This window comes from Macaca fascicularis, chromosome 7 (genome assembly GCF_037993035.2).
Source record: "Macaca fascicularis isolate 582-1 chromosome 7, T2T-MFA8v1.1".
NCBI lineage: Eukaryota > Metazoa > Chordata > Mammalia > Primates > Cercopithecidae > Macaca > Macaca fascicularis.
Window position 1 is genome coordinate 26,453,453 of NC_088381.1, and position 22,134 is coordinate 26,475,586.

Sequence of the window (22,134 nt, forward strand, 5' to 3'; positions counted from 1 at the left end):
CCTTCACATTCTTTGTTTGATGTATTCCTAGGTATTTTATTCTCTTTAGTGATTAAAATAGTAGTGATTATGAATGGGAATTCATTCATGATTTGGCTCTCTGCTTGCCTATTGTTGGTGTAAAAGAATGTTTGTGATTTCTGCACAAACCTAGCAATCTCTTCACCTTGTGATTGTGTGAGTCAATACTCCTTAATAAACTCCCCTCCATACATACATCTATCCTATTAGTTCTGTCCCTCTAGAGAACCCTCATACAGCAACAAAAAAAACTGATAAGTAGGACCTAATTAAATTAAACTAAAGAGCTTCTGCACAGCAAGAGAACCATCAAGAGAGTAAAGAGACAACCTACAGATTGGGAGAAAATATTCACAAACTATGCATTCAACAAAGACTTAATATCCAGAATTGTTAAGGAACTTAAATCATCAAGCAAAAAATGAATATTCCAACTAAAAAGTCGGCAAAGGACATGAACAGACACTTCTCAAAAGAAGTGTACACGTGGCAAACAAACATGAAAAAATGCTCATGATCACTCATCATCAGAGAAACGCAAATCTAAATCACAATCAGATACCATCTCACACCAGTCAGAAAAATGTTTGTTAAAAAGTCAAAAAACAACAGATGTTGGTGAGGCTGTGGAGAAAAGGGGGCACTTACACACTCTTGGTGGGAATTAAATGAGTCCAGCCACTGTGGAGAGCCATTTGGAGATTCCTCAGAAAACTAACAGTTGAACTACCATTTGACTCAGCAACCCTATTACTGGGTATGTTCCCAAAAGAAAATAAATCATTTTACCGAAAGGATACGTGCACCCATATGCCTATCACACTGCTATTCATAATAGCAAAAAACATAGAATAAACCCAGGTGCCCATCAACAGTGGATAGGATTTTTTAAATGTGGTAAATATACATTATGCAGTACTATGCAGCAATTAAAAAAAGAACAAAATTATATCCTTTGCAGCAACACAGACGCAGCTGGAGGCCATTATCTTAAGCAAACTAATACAGAAACAGAAAACCAAATACCACATGTTCTCACTTATAAGTGGAAGCTAAACACTGGGCACACATGGACACAAAGATGGGAACAATAGCCAGTGGGAATTACTAGAGGTAGCATAGAGAGAGGAGGACAGGAGCTGAAAAACTACCTCTTGGACACTGTGTTTACTACCTGGGTGATGGGTTCAACTGTATCCCAAACCTCAGCATTCTGCAATATGTCTTTGTAACAAACTTGCACATGTACCCTGATTCTAAAATAAAAGTGGGAGAAAGAAAACAAACAAACAAAAACCACACAAACAGAACAGAAAATCCCAAGTATTGTTGAGGATGTAGAAAGACTGGAATCCTGGTGCACTGTTCATAGAAATGTAAAATGATGTAGTCACTATAGAAAACAGTATGAAAGTTCCTCAAAAAATTAAAAATAAAACTACCATACTATCCTGCAATCCCTTATCTATCCAAAAAGAATGGAAATCAGGATCTTGAAAAGATATTTGCACTCCCATGTTCATTGTAGTATTATTCACAATAGCCAAGAGGTGGAAGCAACCTAAATGTCCATGAACAGATGAATAGATAAGGGAAATGTGATAGACAAATACAATGGAATATTATGCAGCCATAAAAAAGAAGAAAATCCTGTCATGCTACAATATGGATGACTCTTGACATTATTATAAATGAAAAATGCTGGTCACAGAAGGACAAATACAGAATTATTCCACTTTTATGAGGTCTCTAAAGTAGTCAGACTCATCAAAACATAAAATAGAATGGTTTTTGCCAGAGACTGGGAAAATGGGAATAAGGTGATTTGCTGTGCAATTAGTGTAGAGTTTCAGACATGGAACAAAAAAAAAAATTCTAGAGATTTGCTATGTGCTTAGAGTTAACAATACCATACTCAACACTTAAAAATTTGTTGAGAGTAAAAAATAGAAACAAAATGAATAAAATGGAATTCAATAAAGAACAGAATAAAATAGTGGGAAAAGATCCAATAGTAAATAAGATCCCTATTAATTTACTGACTTCTGGAATGTACACTATATACTTTTAAAAGTTTAAGACTCAAGTACTATCCCTGTAGTAATGTCTTTTCAAAAACATTCTTTGAAAAGTAATGTCTTTTCAAAAATAAGTTCGACAGATGCTTTGTCTTAGAGATTGTAGAATAATATTACTTTACACTTTATCCAGGTATATGAGATAACCTATATACAAGACACTCAGTTACTTATGTTGGTCCCAGAATCATAGAAACTTATTTAATCACAGATTGTTTTGTTCGTGTAATAAATTTTGAACACAATTGCATTAAAGTTTTTAAATTTTAAAATATTTAAAATAAGTGTATGTATTATTATATGACTAGTAAGTTCTAAAATACACACTGGCCTTGGACTTCCCTAAAACCATCCAGAGAAGAAACTGGCCCAAAGAGTTTATAGACAAACTGTCATTCAAATATAAAGTCAACAAATAGTTCTGAACAGATTTTGTTTGAGACAGTGTCACTCTGTCACCCAGGCTGGAATGCAGCCTGGAACTGATGGACTCCAGTGATCCTCCTATCTCAGCCTCCCAAGTATCCAGGACTACAGGTGTGCCCCAGCATGCCTAGCTAATTGGGTTTTTTAATTGTTTGTAGAGACAGTGTCTCACTATGTTGCCCAGGCTGATCTCAAACTCCGAGCCTCAAACCGTCCTCCCACCTCGCCTCTCAAAGTGCTGTAACTATAGGTATGAGCCACCATACTTGGCCTGAACAGATATTTCTTATGAAGCATTCTTGAAATTAGAGGATGAACTTCAGCCAAATGGAAAAATAACTGAAAAAAAAACTGAGATAACTGAGAAAGGTGAACATAAAATATCTTTAGCTGGAGGAATAGGTCTAAAACCAATAGATTAGGATGACAAAAAAATGCAAATATTACACACTTGACTACATGAAAAGATTGCCAAAAGAAATTGAGAGAACATGCTGATTTCCTTATTTTGGTATCTGAAAATGAAAAAATATCATTTAAAGCTGCAAATCGACTCATAGAAATTAATATACATTTCAGATTAAAAGTACTATTAAGAAAAATATTAGGAAAATATGAGGAAAAGAAAGAGAAATAATAATCTCATCATTGTTCACATTAGGAAATTGATCAACACTGCCTTAAGAAAAAATTTAAAGTATTATGTAAACACTTGAGAGTATACAGTACAGAAACAATAAAATACTTCCTTAAATATTACAAGAAACACACACAAACACACACACACAGAGTAAAAGAAAGAGACCATATAAGGAAATAATTATTAAGAATTATAAAGACAAAAAATAATAACCTAAAATGTTGTAACAGAACCAAGACAAGGTATAGCCCCATGTAAATGAGCCAAACTCATTAAAAGATTGGAACTTAAAGCAAAGGCAAACTACAGCCCTGTGTTCTACACAAAAGATATACCTAAATCAAAGTAATTCAGGAACTTTGAAAATAAAAGGTGGGCAAATATAAATGAAAAATACCCAAAAATAATTATCTTAACATCAAATGAGGTTTCAATCAGGCCAAGAAGAATTGAATGAGTCAAAAAAGAGTACTTTTAATGTTAAAATCCGTAATTCATAATAAAAGTTAAACCATTATGATCATCAGTGTTACCAAAAACTAGCACCAATACTCAATAAAACAGACTTTGGTATATATACGACCTATAGACAGACAGTATGATCAGAACAGTTTAATTAGCTTCTTCAACTCAAACAGATTAACATAAATAAAAGATAAATAATTATATAGAAGACCAATTATATCTTTAACAAGATAGAGCTAAATTATACATAGCTAATTCCTACCTTATGAAAAGAGAATACAAGTACTTTCTTCTTAAGGGTCCTGAAACATTAATAACAATTAACCTTATTAAGCCACAAAGAAAACCTCAATAAATTCTAAAAGGTAGAAACAATAAAAATATATTCTTGCATTAAAAGTGCAATAAAATTAGGGAGAAAAAAGCCCTTACCATTTGCAAATTTTAAATTCTTCCTTAAAAACTTATGGTTCAAACTCAATGGTTCAATTTGAACTCACTGATATGACAAAAATAAAGATAAAATAATCATATAAAAATAAAATTAAAATACCTTATTAAACTACATGCCAAAATATACATAATAAAACTAAAGCAGTGTTCAGGGGGAAATTGTTAACCTTAAATATTTGTATTCTTAAAAAACCAGAAAAGAATAAAAATAAATAAAGCATCCAAGTATGAAGTAAGAAAAAGCAAAACAAAAAAAAATTTAAGGAATGAAGAAGGCATTAATAAAGAAGCAGAAGTTATTGATTAAAATGCAGGAAAAAAATAAGTAAATCCAACAGCTATACTTTTTTGTGGGAGGAAGGGGCAACTAAACTGCTAACATAAGCAAGACAGGAAAGGACAAAAACAAAAGATAAATGATAAAAAGAACCACAGATAAAGAGGAAATTAAAAGACTTATGAGTCTTTTCAAATAAACGTGAAAAGAAATGTGAATTTAAAAGACTTACGAGTCTTTGTAAATAAATGTGAATTTAAAAGACTTATGAGTGTTTGCAAATAAATGTGAAAATCTGACTGAATTAGATAATAGTCTAAGAAAATATAATTTTCCAAATCACTCCAAAAGAGATAGAAATTCTAAACAGATAACTACTGTAGACGAGAATATAAGAACATTATCTAAGAGCTACCACCTGAAATAGCACCAGGTCCACATAATTTTATAGGGGGATTTTGTGAAAACTTTAAGGCATACATTATTTTGATTTCATGTAAACTGTCCCACAGAATACAAAAAGAAGGAATGATCCCCTATTTGTGTTTCTAAAGCAAACATAACATTGATAGCAAAACAATTATTACCCCAAAAAAGAACACTGCAGAACCATGTCTCTTACAAAGATCAATGCGCATATCTAAACCAAGCATTAGTAAACAGAATCTAGTACCACATTAAAAAACAGTTTAACATGACAAGTGGCATTTATTCCAGGAAAATATGGATAAAATTGAATCTGTTAATATGATTTATCACATTAATATATCCATGGAAGAAAAACTATTTTGTTATCCTCATAGGTGACAAAGGGGTATTGCTAAATTCAGTATCCAACTTGTACTTTAGAAAAATAAAAAATTTTTAGGGTTTTTAAATTATACTTTAAGTTCTAGGGTACATGTGCACAACGTGTAGGTTTGTTACATATGTATACATGTGCCATGTTGGTGTGCTGCACCCGTTAACTCATCATTTACAATAGGTATATCTCCTAATGCTATCCCTCCCCACCTCTCCCCACTCCACGACATGCCCCAGTGTGTGATGTTCCCCACCCTGTGTTCAAGTGTTCTCATTGTTCAATTCCCACCTATGTGTGAGAACATGTAGTGTTTGGTTTTCTGTCCTTGCGACAGTTTGCTCAGAATGATGGTTTCCAGCTTCATCCATGTCTCTACAAAGGACATGAACTCATCCTATTTTACGGCTGCATAGTATTCCATGGTGTATATGTGCCACATTTTCTTAATCCAGTCTATCATTGATGGACATCTGGGTTGGTTCCAAGTCTTTGCTGTTGTGAATAGTGCCACAATAAACATACATGTGTATGTGTGTTTATAGCAGCATGATTTATAATCCTTTGGGTATATACCCAGTAATGGGATGGCCGGGTCAAATGGTATTTCTAGTTCTAGATCCTTAAGGAATCACCACACTCTCTTCCACAATGGTTGAACTAGTTTACAGTCCCACCAACAGTGTAAAAGCATTCCTATTTCTCCACATCCTCTCCAGCACCTGTTGTTTCCTGACTTTTTAATAATCACCATTCTAACTGGTATGAGATGGTGTCTTATTGTGGTTTTGATTTGCATTTCTCTGATGGCCAGTGATGATGGGCATTTTTTCATGTGTCAGTTGGCTGCATAAATGTCTTCTTCTGAGAACTGTCTGTTCATATCCTTTGCCCACTTTTTGATGGGGTTGATTCTTTCTTGTAAATTTGCTTAAGTTCTTCATAGATTGTGGATATTAGCCCTTTGTCAGACGGGTAAATTGTAAAAATTTTCTCCCATTCTGTAGGTTGCCTGTTCACAATCATGTCATCTGCAAACAGGGACAATTTGACTTCCTCTTTTCCTAATTGAATACCCTTTATTTCTTCCTCTTGCCTGATTGCCCTGGCCAGAACTTCCAACACTATGTTGAATAAGAGTGATGAGAGAGGGCATCCCCGTCTTGTGCCAGTTTTCAAAGGGATGTTTTTGTCCATTCAGTATGATATTGGCTGTGGGTTTGTCATAAATAGCTCTTATTATTTTGAGATACGTCTCCTCAATACCTAGTTTATTGAGAGTTTTTAGCATGAAGGGCTGTTGAATTCTGTCGAAGGCCTTTTTGGCATCTATTGAGATAATCATGTGGTTTTTGTCTTTGGTTCTGTTTATATGATGGATTACATTTATTGATTTGCATATGTTGAACCAGCCTTGCATCCCAGGGATGAAGCCCACTTGCTCATGGTGGATAAGCTTTTTGATGTGCTGCTGGATTCAGTTTGCCAGTATTTTATTGAGCATTTTTGCATCGACATTCATCAGGGATATTGGTCTAAAATTCTCTTTTTTTTGTTGTCTCTCTGCCAGGCTTTGGTATCAGGATGATATTGGCCTCATAAAATGAATTAGGGAGGATTCCCTCTTTTTCTGTTGATTGGAATAGTTTCAGAAGGAATGGTACCAGCTCTTCTTTGTACCTCTGGTAGAATTCGGCTGTGAATCCATCTGGTCCTGGACTTTTTTTGGTTGGTAGGCTATTAATTATTGCCTCAATTTCAGAACCTGTTATTGGTCTATTCAGGGATTCAACTTCTTCCTGGTTTAGTCTTGGGAGCATGTATGTGTCCAGGAATTTATCCATTTCTACTAGATTTTCTAGTTTATTTGTGTAGAGGTGTTTATAGTATTCTCTGATGGGAGTTTGTATTTCTGTGGGGTTGGTGGTGATATCCCCTTTATCATTTTTTATTGCATCTATTTGATTCTTCTCTCTTTTCTTCTTTATTAGTCTTGCTAGCAGTCTATCAATTTTGTTGATCTTTTCAAAAAACCAGCTCCTGGATTCATTGATTTTTTTAAGGATTTTTGGTGTCTCTATCTCCTTCAGTTCTGCTCTGATCTTAGTTATTTCTTGCCTTCTGTTAGCTTTTGAATGTGTTTGCTCTTGCTTCTCTAGTTATTTTAATTGTGATGTTAGGGTGTCAATTTTAAATCTTTCCTGTTTTCTCTTCTGGGCATTTAGTGCTATAAATTTCCCTCTACACACTGTTTTAAATGTGTCCCAGAGATTCTGGTATGTTGTGTCTTTGTTCTCATTGGTTTCAAAGAACCCCCAAAATTAATTGCATACCTAGGAATAATTTTTTTAATGAGCAATGTATTTATGCAGAAAACCTGAAAATGCTTCTGAGAGGCACAAAATATGACTTAAGTAGCTTGAAATACATGCTATGTTCTTGGATAAGAAGATTCAACATCATAAGTATATTAACACTTCTTAAGATAATCAATAAATTTAATATCATTCTAACAAAAAATCATGAGGAAAGTTTAAGCAAAACAGTTCAGAGAAATCTACAGAAAAAAAAAGAGCACTGAAAAACAATTAGTCTTACCAAATGTTAGAGCCTTGTCAATGTCAATAAATTTCTTTTTATTGAGATGAAGTCTAATTCTTCTCCCAGTCTGGAGTGCAGTGGTGAGATCTCAGCTCACTGCAACCTCTGCCTCCCAGGTTCAAGCAAATCTCTTGCCTCAGCCCCCCAGGTAGCTGGGACTATAGGCATCCACCACCACACCTGGCTAATTTTTATGTTTGTAGTAGAGACAGGGTTTCACCATGCTGGCCAGCCTAGTCTCAAACTCTTGACCTCACGTGATCCTCCCACCTCACCCTCCCAAAGTGCTGGGATTACAGCCATCAGCCACCACACCCAGCCTCTGTCAACAATTAAAACTGTATGATACTAACATATGCATAGAAAGAAAACACATCAAAAATTCAGTAATAGATCTAGTACATGAGAGTTTGGCATGCTATAAAGGTAACATCCGAAATCAGTGAAAAAGAGGACAAGCTTTTAAATAAATGGGTAAAGTCAGTAATCACCTGGAGAAAAATATAGTTGGACTTATGCTTTACCTTCTACACCAGGATAAAATCCAAATGAATCTAAGATTTAAACGTGAAACATTAACTCTATAATGATGGTGTGCTTTATATCTAAGACATAAAACTCAGTGATGGAGGAAAAAGTGATAAACTCAACTACATGAAAATAAAATATTTTTCATGGCAAAAATACCAGAAAAAATAATCATGGGACAAATGACAAATTGTGAAAAGAATACATAAAACTCATTTCACAGACAAATACTTATTTTCCCCAATATAGAAATATACAAATTAATTTTTATAATAGACAACCCAATAGAAAAAAATGGGTAAAAAAATTACGAACCAGAAACTTACAGAAACATAATTAGCTCTCAAACATATGAAAATATGTTGAACCTCACTTATAATAAGAGAAGTTAAAATTAGAATGAATATTGATGTACCCATTTTTCATATAATCTCACCAAAGATCATAAACTTTGATAAAACATTGTGTTGGTGAGAGTGGGGGAAATCAGACATTCTTACACTTGTTTGTGTCAGGGTAAATTGTTATAAATTCTAAAGAAGGCAATTTGCAATATTTATCAAATTACAAATGCATATATCTTTTGATTTAGCAATTCTATTTCTAGAAACAGATTCTATATTCTCTAACACGTGAAATAACATATGTATCCAGTTTTGGGGGTTTTTTTGCTGCATTTTCTTTACTAGAAAAATATTGAAAATCCTAAATGTCTTCATATAAATTTTGGAACATCAATATAACAAAATACCATTCAGCCATTAAAAAGAATGAGAAAGTACTTTTTTAAAACTAATCTAGAAAGATCTCCAAGATATATTGTTGAGAAAGTTGAAGAACATTATGTAAATTATGCCACCACCTATGTAATTATATTTCTCCACTATGTAAAAGGTGGGGAAATATGATTCCTTGTATCTGCATAAATATCTCAAGAATAAAAAACAGGAGGAACTCTGTGGTTGGTTCAGTAGTATAAGAAGGAATTCTGAATCATATTAATCTATTTTTTAATGTTATGCATTAAGTATCTCATCTGGTCTTAGTGGAAATCAGGACACTAAAAGTTTATCATTTTCTTAAAACCACATATAATTTGAAATTGAAACTAAGAATAAAATTTTATCACTTCCACACCTGAGTTATTTCAGTCTTCTGATCCAGGTCATCAGGTACTTCACCTGACAAAACAAAAATTGAGAATTAAAAGTGAAATTGAAATTAGATTAGACATTTAGTTTTAAGGAATACACTTATTATTTATTATATCACCATTATGCAGAAATTGTCCCCCTTCTGCGTTGATCTCACTGGGAGCTACAGACTGGAGCTGTTCCTATTTGGCCATCTTGCCCTGGTCCCCCCAGCTGTGTGATTCTGTTCTGTAGTGCTCAATAGAACCATGTCCTAGGGTGGGCAAGTTCTTGATTATCTGATTAAGCTAATATGTACTTATTACAGGTATAATGGAAAATAGGGGACATTTACAATAGAAAATAAAAATCACTTCCCTTCATCCAGAAATAACTAGTATTTGTAGAATGATTTTTATTGTGTATTTTTATATACACATATATTCACCGCATTGTTCATAAACTTCTTGTTCTTACAGTTTTTAACCATGAGAATTTCTCCTATCAATCAAATTGTTTTGAATCTTATTTTGAATTGTTGTATAGTAGCCCATGATTATAGATGTAGCATAATTTACTTTCACTTTCCCTATTGTGAGGCATTAATTTTTTTTTAATTTTTACTTGGCATTGGAAGGTTTCATACTATTTGCCAGGATTATATTTCTTATAATAATAATGAGTGACCTAAAGAAACTATCATCCGAGTAAACAGACAACCTACAGAATGAGAGAAAAATTTTGTGATCTATCCATCTGACAAAGGTCTGATATCCAGAATCTACAAGGAACTTAAACAAATTTACAAGAGAAAAAACCTGTCAACTCCCATGTGGGCAAAGGACATGAACAGACACTTCTCAAAAGAAGAATAAATGAGGACAACAAAAATATGAAAAAAAGCTTAACATTATTGATCATTGGAGAGAAAGGCAAATCAAAGCCACAATGAGATACCATCTCACGCCAGTCAGAATGGCTATTATTAAAAGGTCAAAAAATAACAGGTGCTGGCAAGGTTGTGGAGAAAAAGAACCTCTTACAGTGGGACTGTAAATTAGTTCAACCATTGTGGAAGACAGTGTGACGATTCCTCAAGGACCTAAAGGCAGAAATAACATTTGATCCAGCATTCCAATTACTGGGTATATACCAAAGGAATATAAATCATTCTATTATAAAGATACACACACGCATATGTTCATTGCGACACTATTCACAATAGAAAAGACATGGAATTAACCTAATGCCCATCATTGATAGACTGGATAAAGAAAATGTGGTACATATACACCATGGAATACTGTGCAACCATAAAAAGGAATGAGGTCATATCCTTTGCCGGGACATGGATGGAGCTGGAATCCATTATCCTCAGCAAACTAACACGGGAACAGAAAACCAAACACTGCATGTTCACACTTGTAAGTGGGAGCTGAATGATGAGAACACATGGACACACGGGGGATACAGCATACACTGGGGCCTGTTGATGTGGGAAGGGAGAGCATCAGGAAGAACAGCTAAAAGAACAGCTAGACTTAATACCTAGGTGATGGGATGATCTGTCCAGGAAACTACCATGGCACACGTTTACCTATGTAACAAACCTGCACATCCTGAACATGTACCCCTGAACTTAAAAGTTGGAAAAAAAAAAAAAAAGAGTTACTTGAATCAACCTGTGCCAGGCTTTTAAATTATCACTGATCCTTATAATAAACTTGCAAAGTGAAGATTTTCATTTCTGTTTTATGGATAAGAGAACCAAAGAATGGTTCAAAATGACATGACTAAATGAAAACTAAAGTAAGCATAGTGGGTTTTTTAATCTAAGTTCTCTCTCTCTTCGCTATACGATGCTATGAGCACCAACCACTCGACAAGCAGTTCTATTTGTTGTTTCTCTGGGGCGTTGGTCTGAATCTGGAATGCTGTATGGCTGTGGTGTGGGAGGAGTCCCTGAGCTAGTGAATGAACCTGGCCTAGCACCTGGAATTTAAATCTCAAATTCACTGTGTTATGCTCTAGTGGTTACCCTGTACGCAGTCACTCTAATAAAATGAAGAAAAAAAGAAAAAGAAAAAAAAAATGTGTCTTTGCGTTAAATGGTCTGCCTCCTCCCTACAATAAAAGCCCATTTACAGGGCTGGTGATGAAAGTGAAGAAAAATTGCCTAAGAAGATAATATTTCTTACCCAGGAAATGGAAGATTTAGATAAATTATAGTCAAATGTTACATTTTCCCAAGGCCTGCATCTGTGATATTAATATGCCCAACTTGTATGAAAACAAGGAAAAATGATTCTGAAACATTCTGTGAGTGCTTTAGTAAGAATTTATTTTAAGGGTATTATAAATGCATTATAAATTATAATAGCATATAAGAGTCTAAAGGATCACTTAAATCTTTAAGTTACTTTCCTGCATTTCATGAGAAGAATTACAAGCTATCATGGGATTTGTGAATTTGGAGATTTACAAAGATCTTGTGAAAGTCAAGGGCCTTCTCCAAAAATAGAACCTTTATCATAAAATATGATAAACATTTCTACAAATGAATCTTGGTCCACATGTCTGATAATTCCTTTAAGATTGCTTCCTAGAAGTGATTGTATTATTAGATCAATATGTGGCAAAAAAAAAAAATCCAAAAAGTCCCCAAAATTCAAAATATTTTCAATATTCTGATTAACAGTTTCCTATTTAAACTACTTTTTGGGTTAAAGCAATATTTTTAGAAAGCCTCTGAAAATAATGTCCAATAGGAACTTTTTAAAGAAAGGTTCTGTTATTTACCAGTCATTATGATACTGATATAAGATTAATATATTGATATAACAATACCACTGTGGGCCTGTGGAAGTCCAGGTTGGAAATCATCTTGTCCACTACCAGAGATGGCAGGAGAGGAAACTGGGAGTGGAAGACAGCTGAGGAAACCATAATGACCATGGGTTATATGGGTGTGGGTAACCAAAGGAGGTCAAAAAGTAGGAGATTGCAAACATCAACTTCTTCTATTGCTTAGTTTTGTTCAGGGTCAAATCTTCCTTTAAAATACTTGGCAATGTATGAAGTTTCCCATCAGGGGACAAAGGAAAGGTTTTCCCCCTTTCTTGGATTTCCTTTACTTCCTGAGATTTCTGTATTGAGAAACTCACACTCAGAGTCCCGTGAAGGGACACTGGGAGACCAGAGGAATCCACAGAAAGTTCCACAGAGCCTCTGTGCTCTCAGCAGAAGTAACAATATGCAAATCGGCCAGCGTTGGGGTGACAAGGGTCACATATAAATAGAATGCTTGAAAAGCCAAATATAGAGCATGTATTCTGAGAAAAGCACACAAACAAGAAGTGAGTATTAATGAAACAGCTTATCTGGCCATTCAAGGCAGCCCTGTAAATGAATAGTAGATTCCCAAAACCATGTGCACTTACATAAACCCCAGAGCTGATAGGAATCAAGTATAAAATGCTGCCCTTACTGAGATAACTCAGATAATCAAGAACTTGCCCACCCTAGGACATCGTTCTATTGAGCACTACAGAACAGAATCACACAGCTGGGGGGACCAGGGCAAGATGGCCAAATAGGAACAGCTCCAGTCTGTAGCTCCCAGTGAGATCAACGCAGAAGGGGGACAATTTCTGCATTTCCAACTAAGGTACCTGGCTAATCTCACTGGGACTGGTTAGACAGTGGGTGTAGCCCACGAAGGGTGAGCAGAAGCAGGGTGAGGTGTTGCCTCACCCAGGAAGTGCAAGGAGTCAGGAAACTCCCTCCCCTAGCAAAGGGAAGCCTTGAGGGACTGTGCCATGAAGAACGGTGCATTCCAGCCCAGATACTATGCTTTTCCCATGGTCTTCACAACCTGCAGACCAGGAGATTCCCTACCAGGGCCCTGGGTTTCAAGCACAAAACTGGGCAGCCGTTTGGGCAGACACTGAGCTAGCTGCAGGAGTTTTTTTTTATACCCCAGTGGCACCTGGAATGCCAGTGAGACAGAATTGTTCACACCCCTGGAAAGGGGGCTGAAGTCAGGGAGCCAAGTGGTCCAGCTCAGCAGATCCCACCCCCATGGAGCCCAGCAAGCTAAGATCCACTGGCTTGAAATTCTCACTGCCAGCACAGCAGTCTGAAGTTGACCTGGTATGCTCAAGCTTGGTGGGGGGAGGGGCATCCACCATTATGGAGGCTTGAGTAGGCAGTTTTCCCCTCATAGTGTAAACAAAGCCGGGATGTTTGAACCAGGCAGAGCCCACCACAGCTCAGCAAAGCCTCTGTAGCCAGACTGCCTTTCTAGATTCCTCCTCTCTGGGCAGGGCATCTCTGAAAGAAAGGCAGCAGCCCCATTCAGGGGATTATAGATAAAACTCCCATCTCCCTGGGACAGAGCACCTGGGGGAAGGGGTGGCTGTGGGCATGGCTTCAGCAGAATTAAATGTTCCTGCCTGCCAGCTTTGAAGAGAGCAACGGATCTCCCAGCACAGCGCTCGAGCTCCACTAAGGGACAGACTGCCTCCTCAAGTGGGTCCCTGACACCCCGGGTAACCTGACTGGGAGACACCTCCCAGCAGAGGTCGACAGACACCTTATACAGGAGAGCTCTGGCTGACATCTGGCAAGTGTCCCTCTGGGACAAAGCTTCCAGAGGAAGGAACAAGCAGCCATCTTTGCTGGGCTGCAGCCTTTACTGGTGTTACTCAGGCAAACAGGGTCTGGAGTGGACCTCCAGCAAACTCCAGCAGACCTGCAACTGAGAGGCCTGTTAGAAGGAAAACTAACAACAGAAATGAATAGCATCAACAGCAACAAAAAGGATGTCCACACAAAACCCTATCTGAAGGTCACCAACAACAAAGACCAAAGGTAGATAAATCCACAAAGGTGAGGAAAAACCAGTGCAAAAAGCCTGAAAATTCCAAAAACTAGAACGCCTCTTCTCCTCCAAAGGATCACAACTCCTGACCAGCAAACAAACAAAACTGGACAGAGAATTAACAGAAGTAGGCTTCAAAAGGTGTGTAAAAACAAACTCTTCCAAGCTAAAGGAACATGTTCTAACCCAATGCAAGGAAGCTAAGAACTTTGTAAAAAGGTTAGACGAATTGCTAGCTAGAATAACCAGTTTAGAGAAGAACATAAGTGACCCGATGGAGCTCAAAAACACAGCATGAGAACTTCATGATGCATACACAACAATCAATAGCTGAATCAATCAAGCAGAAGAAAGAATATCAGAGAGACTGAAGATCAACTTAATGAAATAAAGTATGAAGACAAGATTAGAGAAAAAAGAATGAAAAGGAATGAACAAAGCCTCCAAGAAATATGGGTCTATGTGAAAAGACCAAACCTATGTTTCATGGGTGTAGCTGAAAGTGACAGGGAGAATGGAACCAAGTTGGAAAACACTCTTCAGGATATTATCCAGGAGAACTTCCCCAACCTAGCAAGGCAGGCCAACATTCAAATTCAGAAAACACAGAGACCACCACAAAGATACTCCTTGAGAAGAGCAACCCCAAGACACATACTCATCAGATTCACCAAGGTTGAAATGAAGGAAAAAATGTTAAGAGCAGCCAGAGAGAAAGGTCAGGTTACTCAAAAAGGGAAGCCCATCAGAAAAACAGTGGTTCTCTCTGCAGAAACCCTACAAGCCAGAAGAGAGTGAGGGCCAATATTCAACATTCTTAAAGAATTTTCAACCAAGAATTTCATATCCAGCCAAATTAAGCTTCATAAGTGAAGGAGAAATAAACTCCTTTAAAGACAAGGAAATGCTGAGAGATTTTTGTCACCACCAGGCCTGCCTTAGCTCCTGAAAGAAGCACTAAATATGGAAAGGAATAACCCATACCAGCCTCTACAAAAACATACCAAATTGTAAAGGCCATCGACGCTATGAAGAAACTGCATCAACCAATGGGCAAAATGACCAGCTAGCATCATAATGACAGGATCAAATTCACACATAACAATATTAACCTTAAATGTAAATGGGCTAAATGCCCCAATTAAAAGATACACACTGGCAAATTGGATAAAGAGTCAAGACCCATTGGTGTGCTGTATTCAGGAGACCCATCTCATATGCAAAGACACACATAGGCTCAAAATAAAGGGATGGAGGAATATTTACCAAGCAAATGGAAAACAAAAAAAAGCAGAGGTTGCAATCCTAGTCTCTGACAAAACAGACTTTAAACCAACAAAGACAAAAAGAGACAAAGAAGGGCATTACAAAATGGTAAAGGGATCAATGCAACAAGAAGAGTTAACTATCCTAAATATATATGCAGCCAATACAGGAGCACCCAGATTCATAAAGTAAGTTCTCAGAGACCTACAAAGAGACTTAGACTCCCACACAATTATAGTGGGAGACTTTAACACCCCATTGTCAATATTAGACAGATCAACGAGACAGAAAATTAACAAGGATATTCAGCACTTGAACTCAGCTCTGCACCAAGCGGACCTAATAGACATCTACAGAACTCTCTACCCCAAATCAACAGAATATACATTCTTCTCAGCACCACATTGCATTTATTCTAAAACTGACCACATAATTGGAAGTAAAACACTACTCAGCAAATGCAAAAGAACAGAAATCATAACAAACAGTCTCAGACCACAGTGCAATCAAAGTAGAATTCAGGATTAAGAAACTCACTCAAAACCACACAACTACATGGAAACTGAACAACTTGCTCCTGAATGACTACTGGGTAAATAATGAAATAAAGGCAGAAATAAATAAGTTATTTGAAACCAATGAGAACAAAGAAACAATGTACCAGAATCTCTGGGACATAGATAAAGTATTGTTTAGAGGGAAATTTATAGCACTAAATGCCCACAGGAGAAAGAGGGAAATATCTAAAATCGACATCTTAACATCACAATTAAAATAACTAGAGAAGAAAGAGCAAACAAATTCAAAAGCTAGCAGAAGACAAGAAATAACTAAGATCAGAACAGAACTGAAGGAGATAGAGACACGAAAAACCCTTCAAAAAATCAATGAATCCAGGAGTTGGTTTTTTGAAAAGATTAACAAAATAGACAGACCACTAGCCAGAATAATAAAGAGGAAAAGAGAGAAGAGTCAAATAGACACAATAAAAAGTGATAAAGGGGATATCACCACCGATCCCACAGAAAAACAAACTACCATCAGAGAATACTATAAATACCTCTATGCAAATAAACTAGAAAATCTAGAAGAAATGGATAAATTCTTGGACACATACAACCTCCCAAGACTAAACCAGGAAGAAGTTGAATCTCTGAATAGACCAATAACAAGTTCTGAAATTGAGGCAGTAATTAATAGTCTACCAACCAAAAAAAGCCCAAGACCAGAGAGATTCACAGCTGAACTGTACCAGAAATACAAAGAGGAGCTGGTACCATTCCTTCTGAAACTATTCTAAACAATAGAAAAAGAAAAACTCCTCCTTAACTCATTTTATCAGGCCAGCCTCATCCTGATACCAAAACCAGGAAGAGACACAACAAAAAAAGAAAATTTCAGGCCAATATCCCTGATGAACATCCGTGCGAAAATCCTCAGTAAAATACTGGCAAACCAAATCCACCAGCACGCCCAAAAGCTTATTCACCACGATCAAGTTGGCTTCATCACTGAGATGTAAGGCTGATTCAACATAGGTAAATCAATAAACATAATCCATCACATAAACAGAACCAATGATTAAAACCACATATTATCTCAACAGATGCAGAAAAGGCCTTTGATAAAATTCAGCACCCCTTCATGCTAAAATCTCTCAATAAACTAGGTATTAAGGGAATATATCTCAAAATAATAAGAGCTATTTATGACAAACCCACAGTCGATATCATACTGAATGGGCAAAAGCTGGAAACATTCCCCTTGAAAACCGGCACAAGACAAGGATGCCCTCTCTCGCCACTTCTGTTCAACATAGTATTGGAAGTTCTGATCAGGGCAATCAGGCAAGACAAAGAAATAAAGTGTATTCAAATAGGAAGAGGGGAAATCAAATTGTCTCTGTTTGCAGATGACATGATTGTATATTTAGAAAACCCCATCGTCTCAGCCCAAAATCTCCTTAAGCTGACAAGCAACTTCAGCAAAGTTTCAGGATACAAAATCAATGTGCAAAAATTACAAGCATTCCTATACACCAATAATAGACAGAAAGCCAAATGATGAGTAAACTCCCATTCACAATAGCTACAAAGAGAATAAAATACCTAGAAATACACGAACAAGGGATATGAAGGACCTTTTCAAGGAGAACTACAAACCACTGTTCTAGGACATAAGAGAGGACACAAACAATGGGAAAACATCCCATGCTTGTGGATAGGAAGAATCAATATTGTGAAAATGGCCATACTGCCCAAAGTAATTTACAGATTCAGTGCTAACCCCATCAAGCTACCATTGACTTTCTTCACAGAATTAGAAAAAACTACTTTAAACTTCATATGGAACCAAAAAAGAGCCCATATAGCCAAGACAATCCTAAGCATAAAGAACAAAGCTGGAGGCATTATGCTACCTGACTTCAAACTATACTACAAGGCTACAGCAATCAAAACAGCATGGTACTGCTACCAAAAGAGATATATAGACCAATTGAACAGAACAGAGGCCTCAGAAATAACGCCACACACCTGCAACTATCTGATCTTTGACAAACCTGACAAAAACAAGCAATGGAGAAAGGATTCCCTACTTAATAAACGGTGTTGGGAAAACTGGCTAGCCATATGCAGAAAACTGAAACTGGACCCCTTCCTTACACCTTATACAAAAATTAATTCAAGATGGATTAAAGACTTAAAAATAAGACCTAAAACCATAAAAACTCTAGAAGAAAACCTAGGCAATACCATTCAGGACATAGGCATGGGCAAAGACTTCATGACTAAAACACCAAAAGCAATGGCAACAAAAGCCAAAATTGACAAATGGAACCTAATTAAAGAGCTTTGGCACAGCAAAAGAAACTATCATCAGAGTGAAGAGGCAACCTACAGAATGGAAGTAAATTTTTTCAATCTATCCATCTGACAAAGGACTAATATCCAGAATCTACAAGGAACTTAAACTTACAAGAAAAAAACAAACAACATCATCAAAAAGTGGGCAAAGGATATGAACAGACACTTCTCAAAAGAAGACATTTATGCGGCCAACAGACACATGAAAAAATGCCCATCATCACTGGCCGTCAGAGAAATGCAAATCAAAACCACAATAAGATACCATCTCATACCAGTTAGAATAGTGATTATTAAAAAGTCAGGAAACAACAGGTGCTGGAGAGGATGTGGAGAAATAGGAATGCTTTTACACTGTTGGTGGGAGTGTAAATTAGTTCAACCATTGTGGAAGACACTGTGGCAATTCCTCAAGATCTAGAACCAGAAATACCATTTGACTCAGCAATTCCATTACTGGGTATATACCCAAAGGATTGCAAATCATTGTACTATAAAGACACATGCACACATACGTTCATTGTAGCACTATTCATAATAGCAAAGATTTGGAACCAACCCAAATGCCCATCAATGATAGACTGGATAAAGAAAATACGGCACATATACACCATGAAATACTATGCAGCCATAAAAAAGGATGATTCATGTCCTTTGCAGAGACTTGGATGAGGCTGGAAACCATCATTCTCAGCAAACTAACACAGGAAAAGATAACCAAACACTGCATGTTCTCACTCATAAGTGGGAGTTGAACAATATGATCACAAGGACACAGGGAGGGGAACATCACACACCACAGCGTGTTGGGGGGTGGGAGGCTAGGGGAGCGATGGCATTAGGAGAAATACCTAATATAGATGACAGGTTGATGGGTGCAGCAAACCACTATGGCACATGTATACCTACGTAACAAACTTGAACGTTCTGCACATGTATCCCAGAATTTAAAGTATAATAATAATAATAAAGAATCCCACAGAGCACTGAAAGGAACTTCAGAGAGTTATCTTATCTAACCCTCTTCTCTATCCATAAATGGCAATAAATCCAAAGTTTCATCTAAATTACTCAACATTTATCCAATACATATTCAATGAGAATTTACTGTCTGCCAAGCATACCAGCATCTATATGACAGATGCTGATGGTGCCCATATTAATAAGAAAGCCAGTGATTGTTATGGATTTTTAAATTTTTTAATGGGGTAAGTTATTTAAGAAATTGTTAAAAATACCGTTAAGAGAAAGGAACTGTGTCTCTTACCATAGATTCTCCCATTAATGGAACATCTTTTAAAGGTCATGATGTTTTGAGTGAGGGTACCCGTTTTGTCAGAGAAAATGTACTCAATCTGCCCCAGTTCCTCATTGAGCGTGGTCGTCCGAGCCTCTGCAGGGGTTGCTTTTCGAGAATAATACATCTTCCGGTCCCAGTTTATAAAATAACTGTGTCCTAGACGAATTACTTCCACGCTGTCATCCATTAAAATGGAAAAAAAAAGAAATGCTCCATTAATTTCAGAACATACAATATTTTGCCAAAATAAGAAGTCTGCCAAAGTCTTCAGCGTTTAGAGGAAAATGTGGATGCTTTGTCCCTAGGTCACAGGGATCTTTAGAAGCTTCTCAGCAGAGTCTGCTTATAAACCTTTACAAGTCATTTCCTGCAACACCATAAAACAATAAGCCAGCTTAGGATAAAGCTTTAGGGAATGTTTCATGGTTTTCTACATTAAACAGGCCCAGTGGAGATTTTGTGTGTAGCGTATTAGTTTGTGTCTCCTCCTATATGATAGGAGTGGTCCCCAAGCTTTTTGTCACTGGGGGCCAGTTTTGTGGAAGACACTTTTCCACAGATCAGGGGAAGGCGGATGGTTTCAGGATGATTCAAGCACATTACATTTAATATGCACTTTATTTCTATTATTACATTGCAATATATAAACCGCTGCGCAGTTCACAATAGGGTTTGCACTCCTTTGAGAATCTAATGCTGCTGCCACAGCTCTGACAGGAGGCGGAGCTCAGGTCTGTGGCCTGGGAGTTGGGGAACTCTGTGGTAGGGGAAACTAATTATTATTGAAGATGTTTGTCTGATGTCTGATCTAAAGAAATGTGCTGTTGAGAACTTTCTCTCCAATACATTGTTTGATGTGGCTTCACTTTGCCAAAAGAGGTAGAAAATAGTATTTCCACGAAGCAGAACCAAACCCTAACAGATACTGAGTGAAAACAGGATGTGTTGTCAAACCACTCTGCCCGTTTACCATGAAAAGAGTGTTGCGTCACATTCTAATTACATAATTATGTTAATTATTACAATAATTAATTATTAATATAATTCTGACTACATTCTAGTAATCATTTATGACCTCCCAGCTCCAGAAGCAAAATTTATTTGGCAAAGTGTATGAACTCTCTCAATGCTCAATGTCATACATAATGCCAAACTGATTTCCAAAAACGTCATAGCAACATAAGTTTCTACCATCAGATTATTAAGAATTATCTTTTTTTTTTTTTTTTTTTTTTTTTTTTTTTGAGACAGAGTCTCGCTGTGTCACCCAGGCTGGAGTGCAGTGGCACGATCTCGGCTCACTGCAAGCTCCGCCTCCCGGGTTTACGCCATTCTCCTGCCTCAGCCTCCGAGTAGCTGGGACTACAGGCGCCCGCCACCACGCCCGGCTAGTTTTTTGTATTTTTAGTAGAGACGGGGTTTCACCATGTTAGCCAGGATGGTCTCGATCTCCTGACTTCGTGATCCACCCGCTTCGGCCTCCCAAAGTACTGGGATTACAGGCTTGAGCCACCGCGCCCGGCCTAAGAATTATCTTTCACCATATGCAAATTCAAAAGCTATGTCACTACTGTTTACTGCATTTCTTATCAATGAGTTTAACACTTTTTTCAAATTTTATTGGCCAGTGACATTTCTTCTTGGAATTATCTAATTGTATCTGCCTATTTTATTTTTCCTATTCTGATACCAGTGTACTTATTAGTGATTTGTAAGAATTCTATAGTTATTAAGTCTATTAATTCTGTCAAAAAAACAACGCAAATATTTTATCCAATTTATCATTTGTCTTTTTTTTTTTTTTTTTTTTTTTTATTGAGACGGAGTTCTGCTTTTGTTGCCCAAGCTGGAGTACAATGGCACTATCTCGGCTCGCTGCAACCTCTGCCTCCCTGGTTCAAGCGATTCCCCTGCCTCAGCCTCCAGAGTAGCTGGGATTACAGGCATGCTCCACCATGCCCGGCTAATTTTTCTGTATTTTTAGTAGAGACGGGGTTTCGCCATGTTGTTCAGGCTGGTCTCAAACTCCTGACCTCAGGTGATCCACCCACCTTGGCCACTTCAAGTGCTGGGATTATAGGTGTGCGCCACTGCACCTGGCCACTTGTCCTTTTTTTTTTTTTTTTTTTTTTTTTAGAGACGGGGTCTTGCCATGTTGCCCAGGTTGGCCTCAAATTCCTGAGCTCAAACGATCCTCCCACCTCTGCCTCTAGAGTAGCTGGGACTACATGTACTACCACAGCTGGCTGATGGTCTTTTCATTTTATTTCCAGTTTTTTGATATGAAGTTTTCTCTTTCTAAAGGATCAAATTCATCAGAAGTTTATACTTTGTTTTATAGTTTTGTTTAGATAAGCCTTATCTATGCCAAGATTATATATACAGATATCTATATTTT

At 37.0% G+C, this 22,134-nt stretch overlaps 1 protein-coding gene across 3 annotated transcripts in view; it reads right to left on the bottom strand.

Annotated features, from left to right (window-relative positions):
- Window positions 1-22,134, bottom strand: part of ATP8B4 (ATPase phospholipid transporting 8B4 (putative)) — a 258,688-nt gene that overhangs the window by 98,593 nt on the left and 137,961 nt on the right. For all 3 annotated transcript variants that reach the window (XM_073995770.1, XM_015452812.4, XM_065547325.2), the window contains 2 exons: window positions 19,704-19,912; window positions 9,429-9,472 (listed from right to left, as the gene is read on the bottom strand). In XM_073995770.1, coding sequence (XP_073851871.1) covers window positions 9,429-9,472; window positions 19,704-19,912 — 253 coding nt within the window. The remainder of the gene's footprint in view (window positions 1-9,428; window positions 9,473-19,703; window positions 19,913-22,134) is intronic.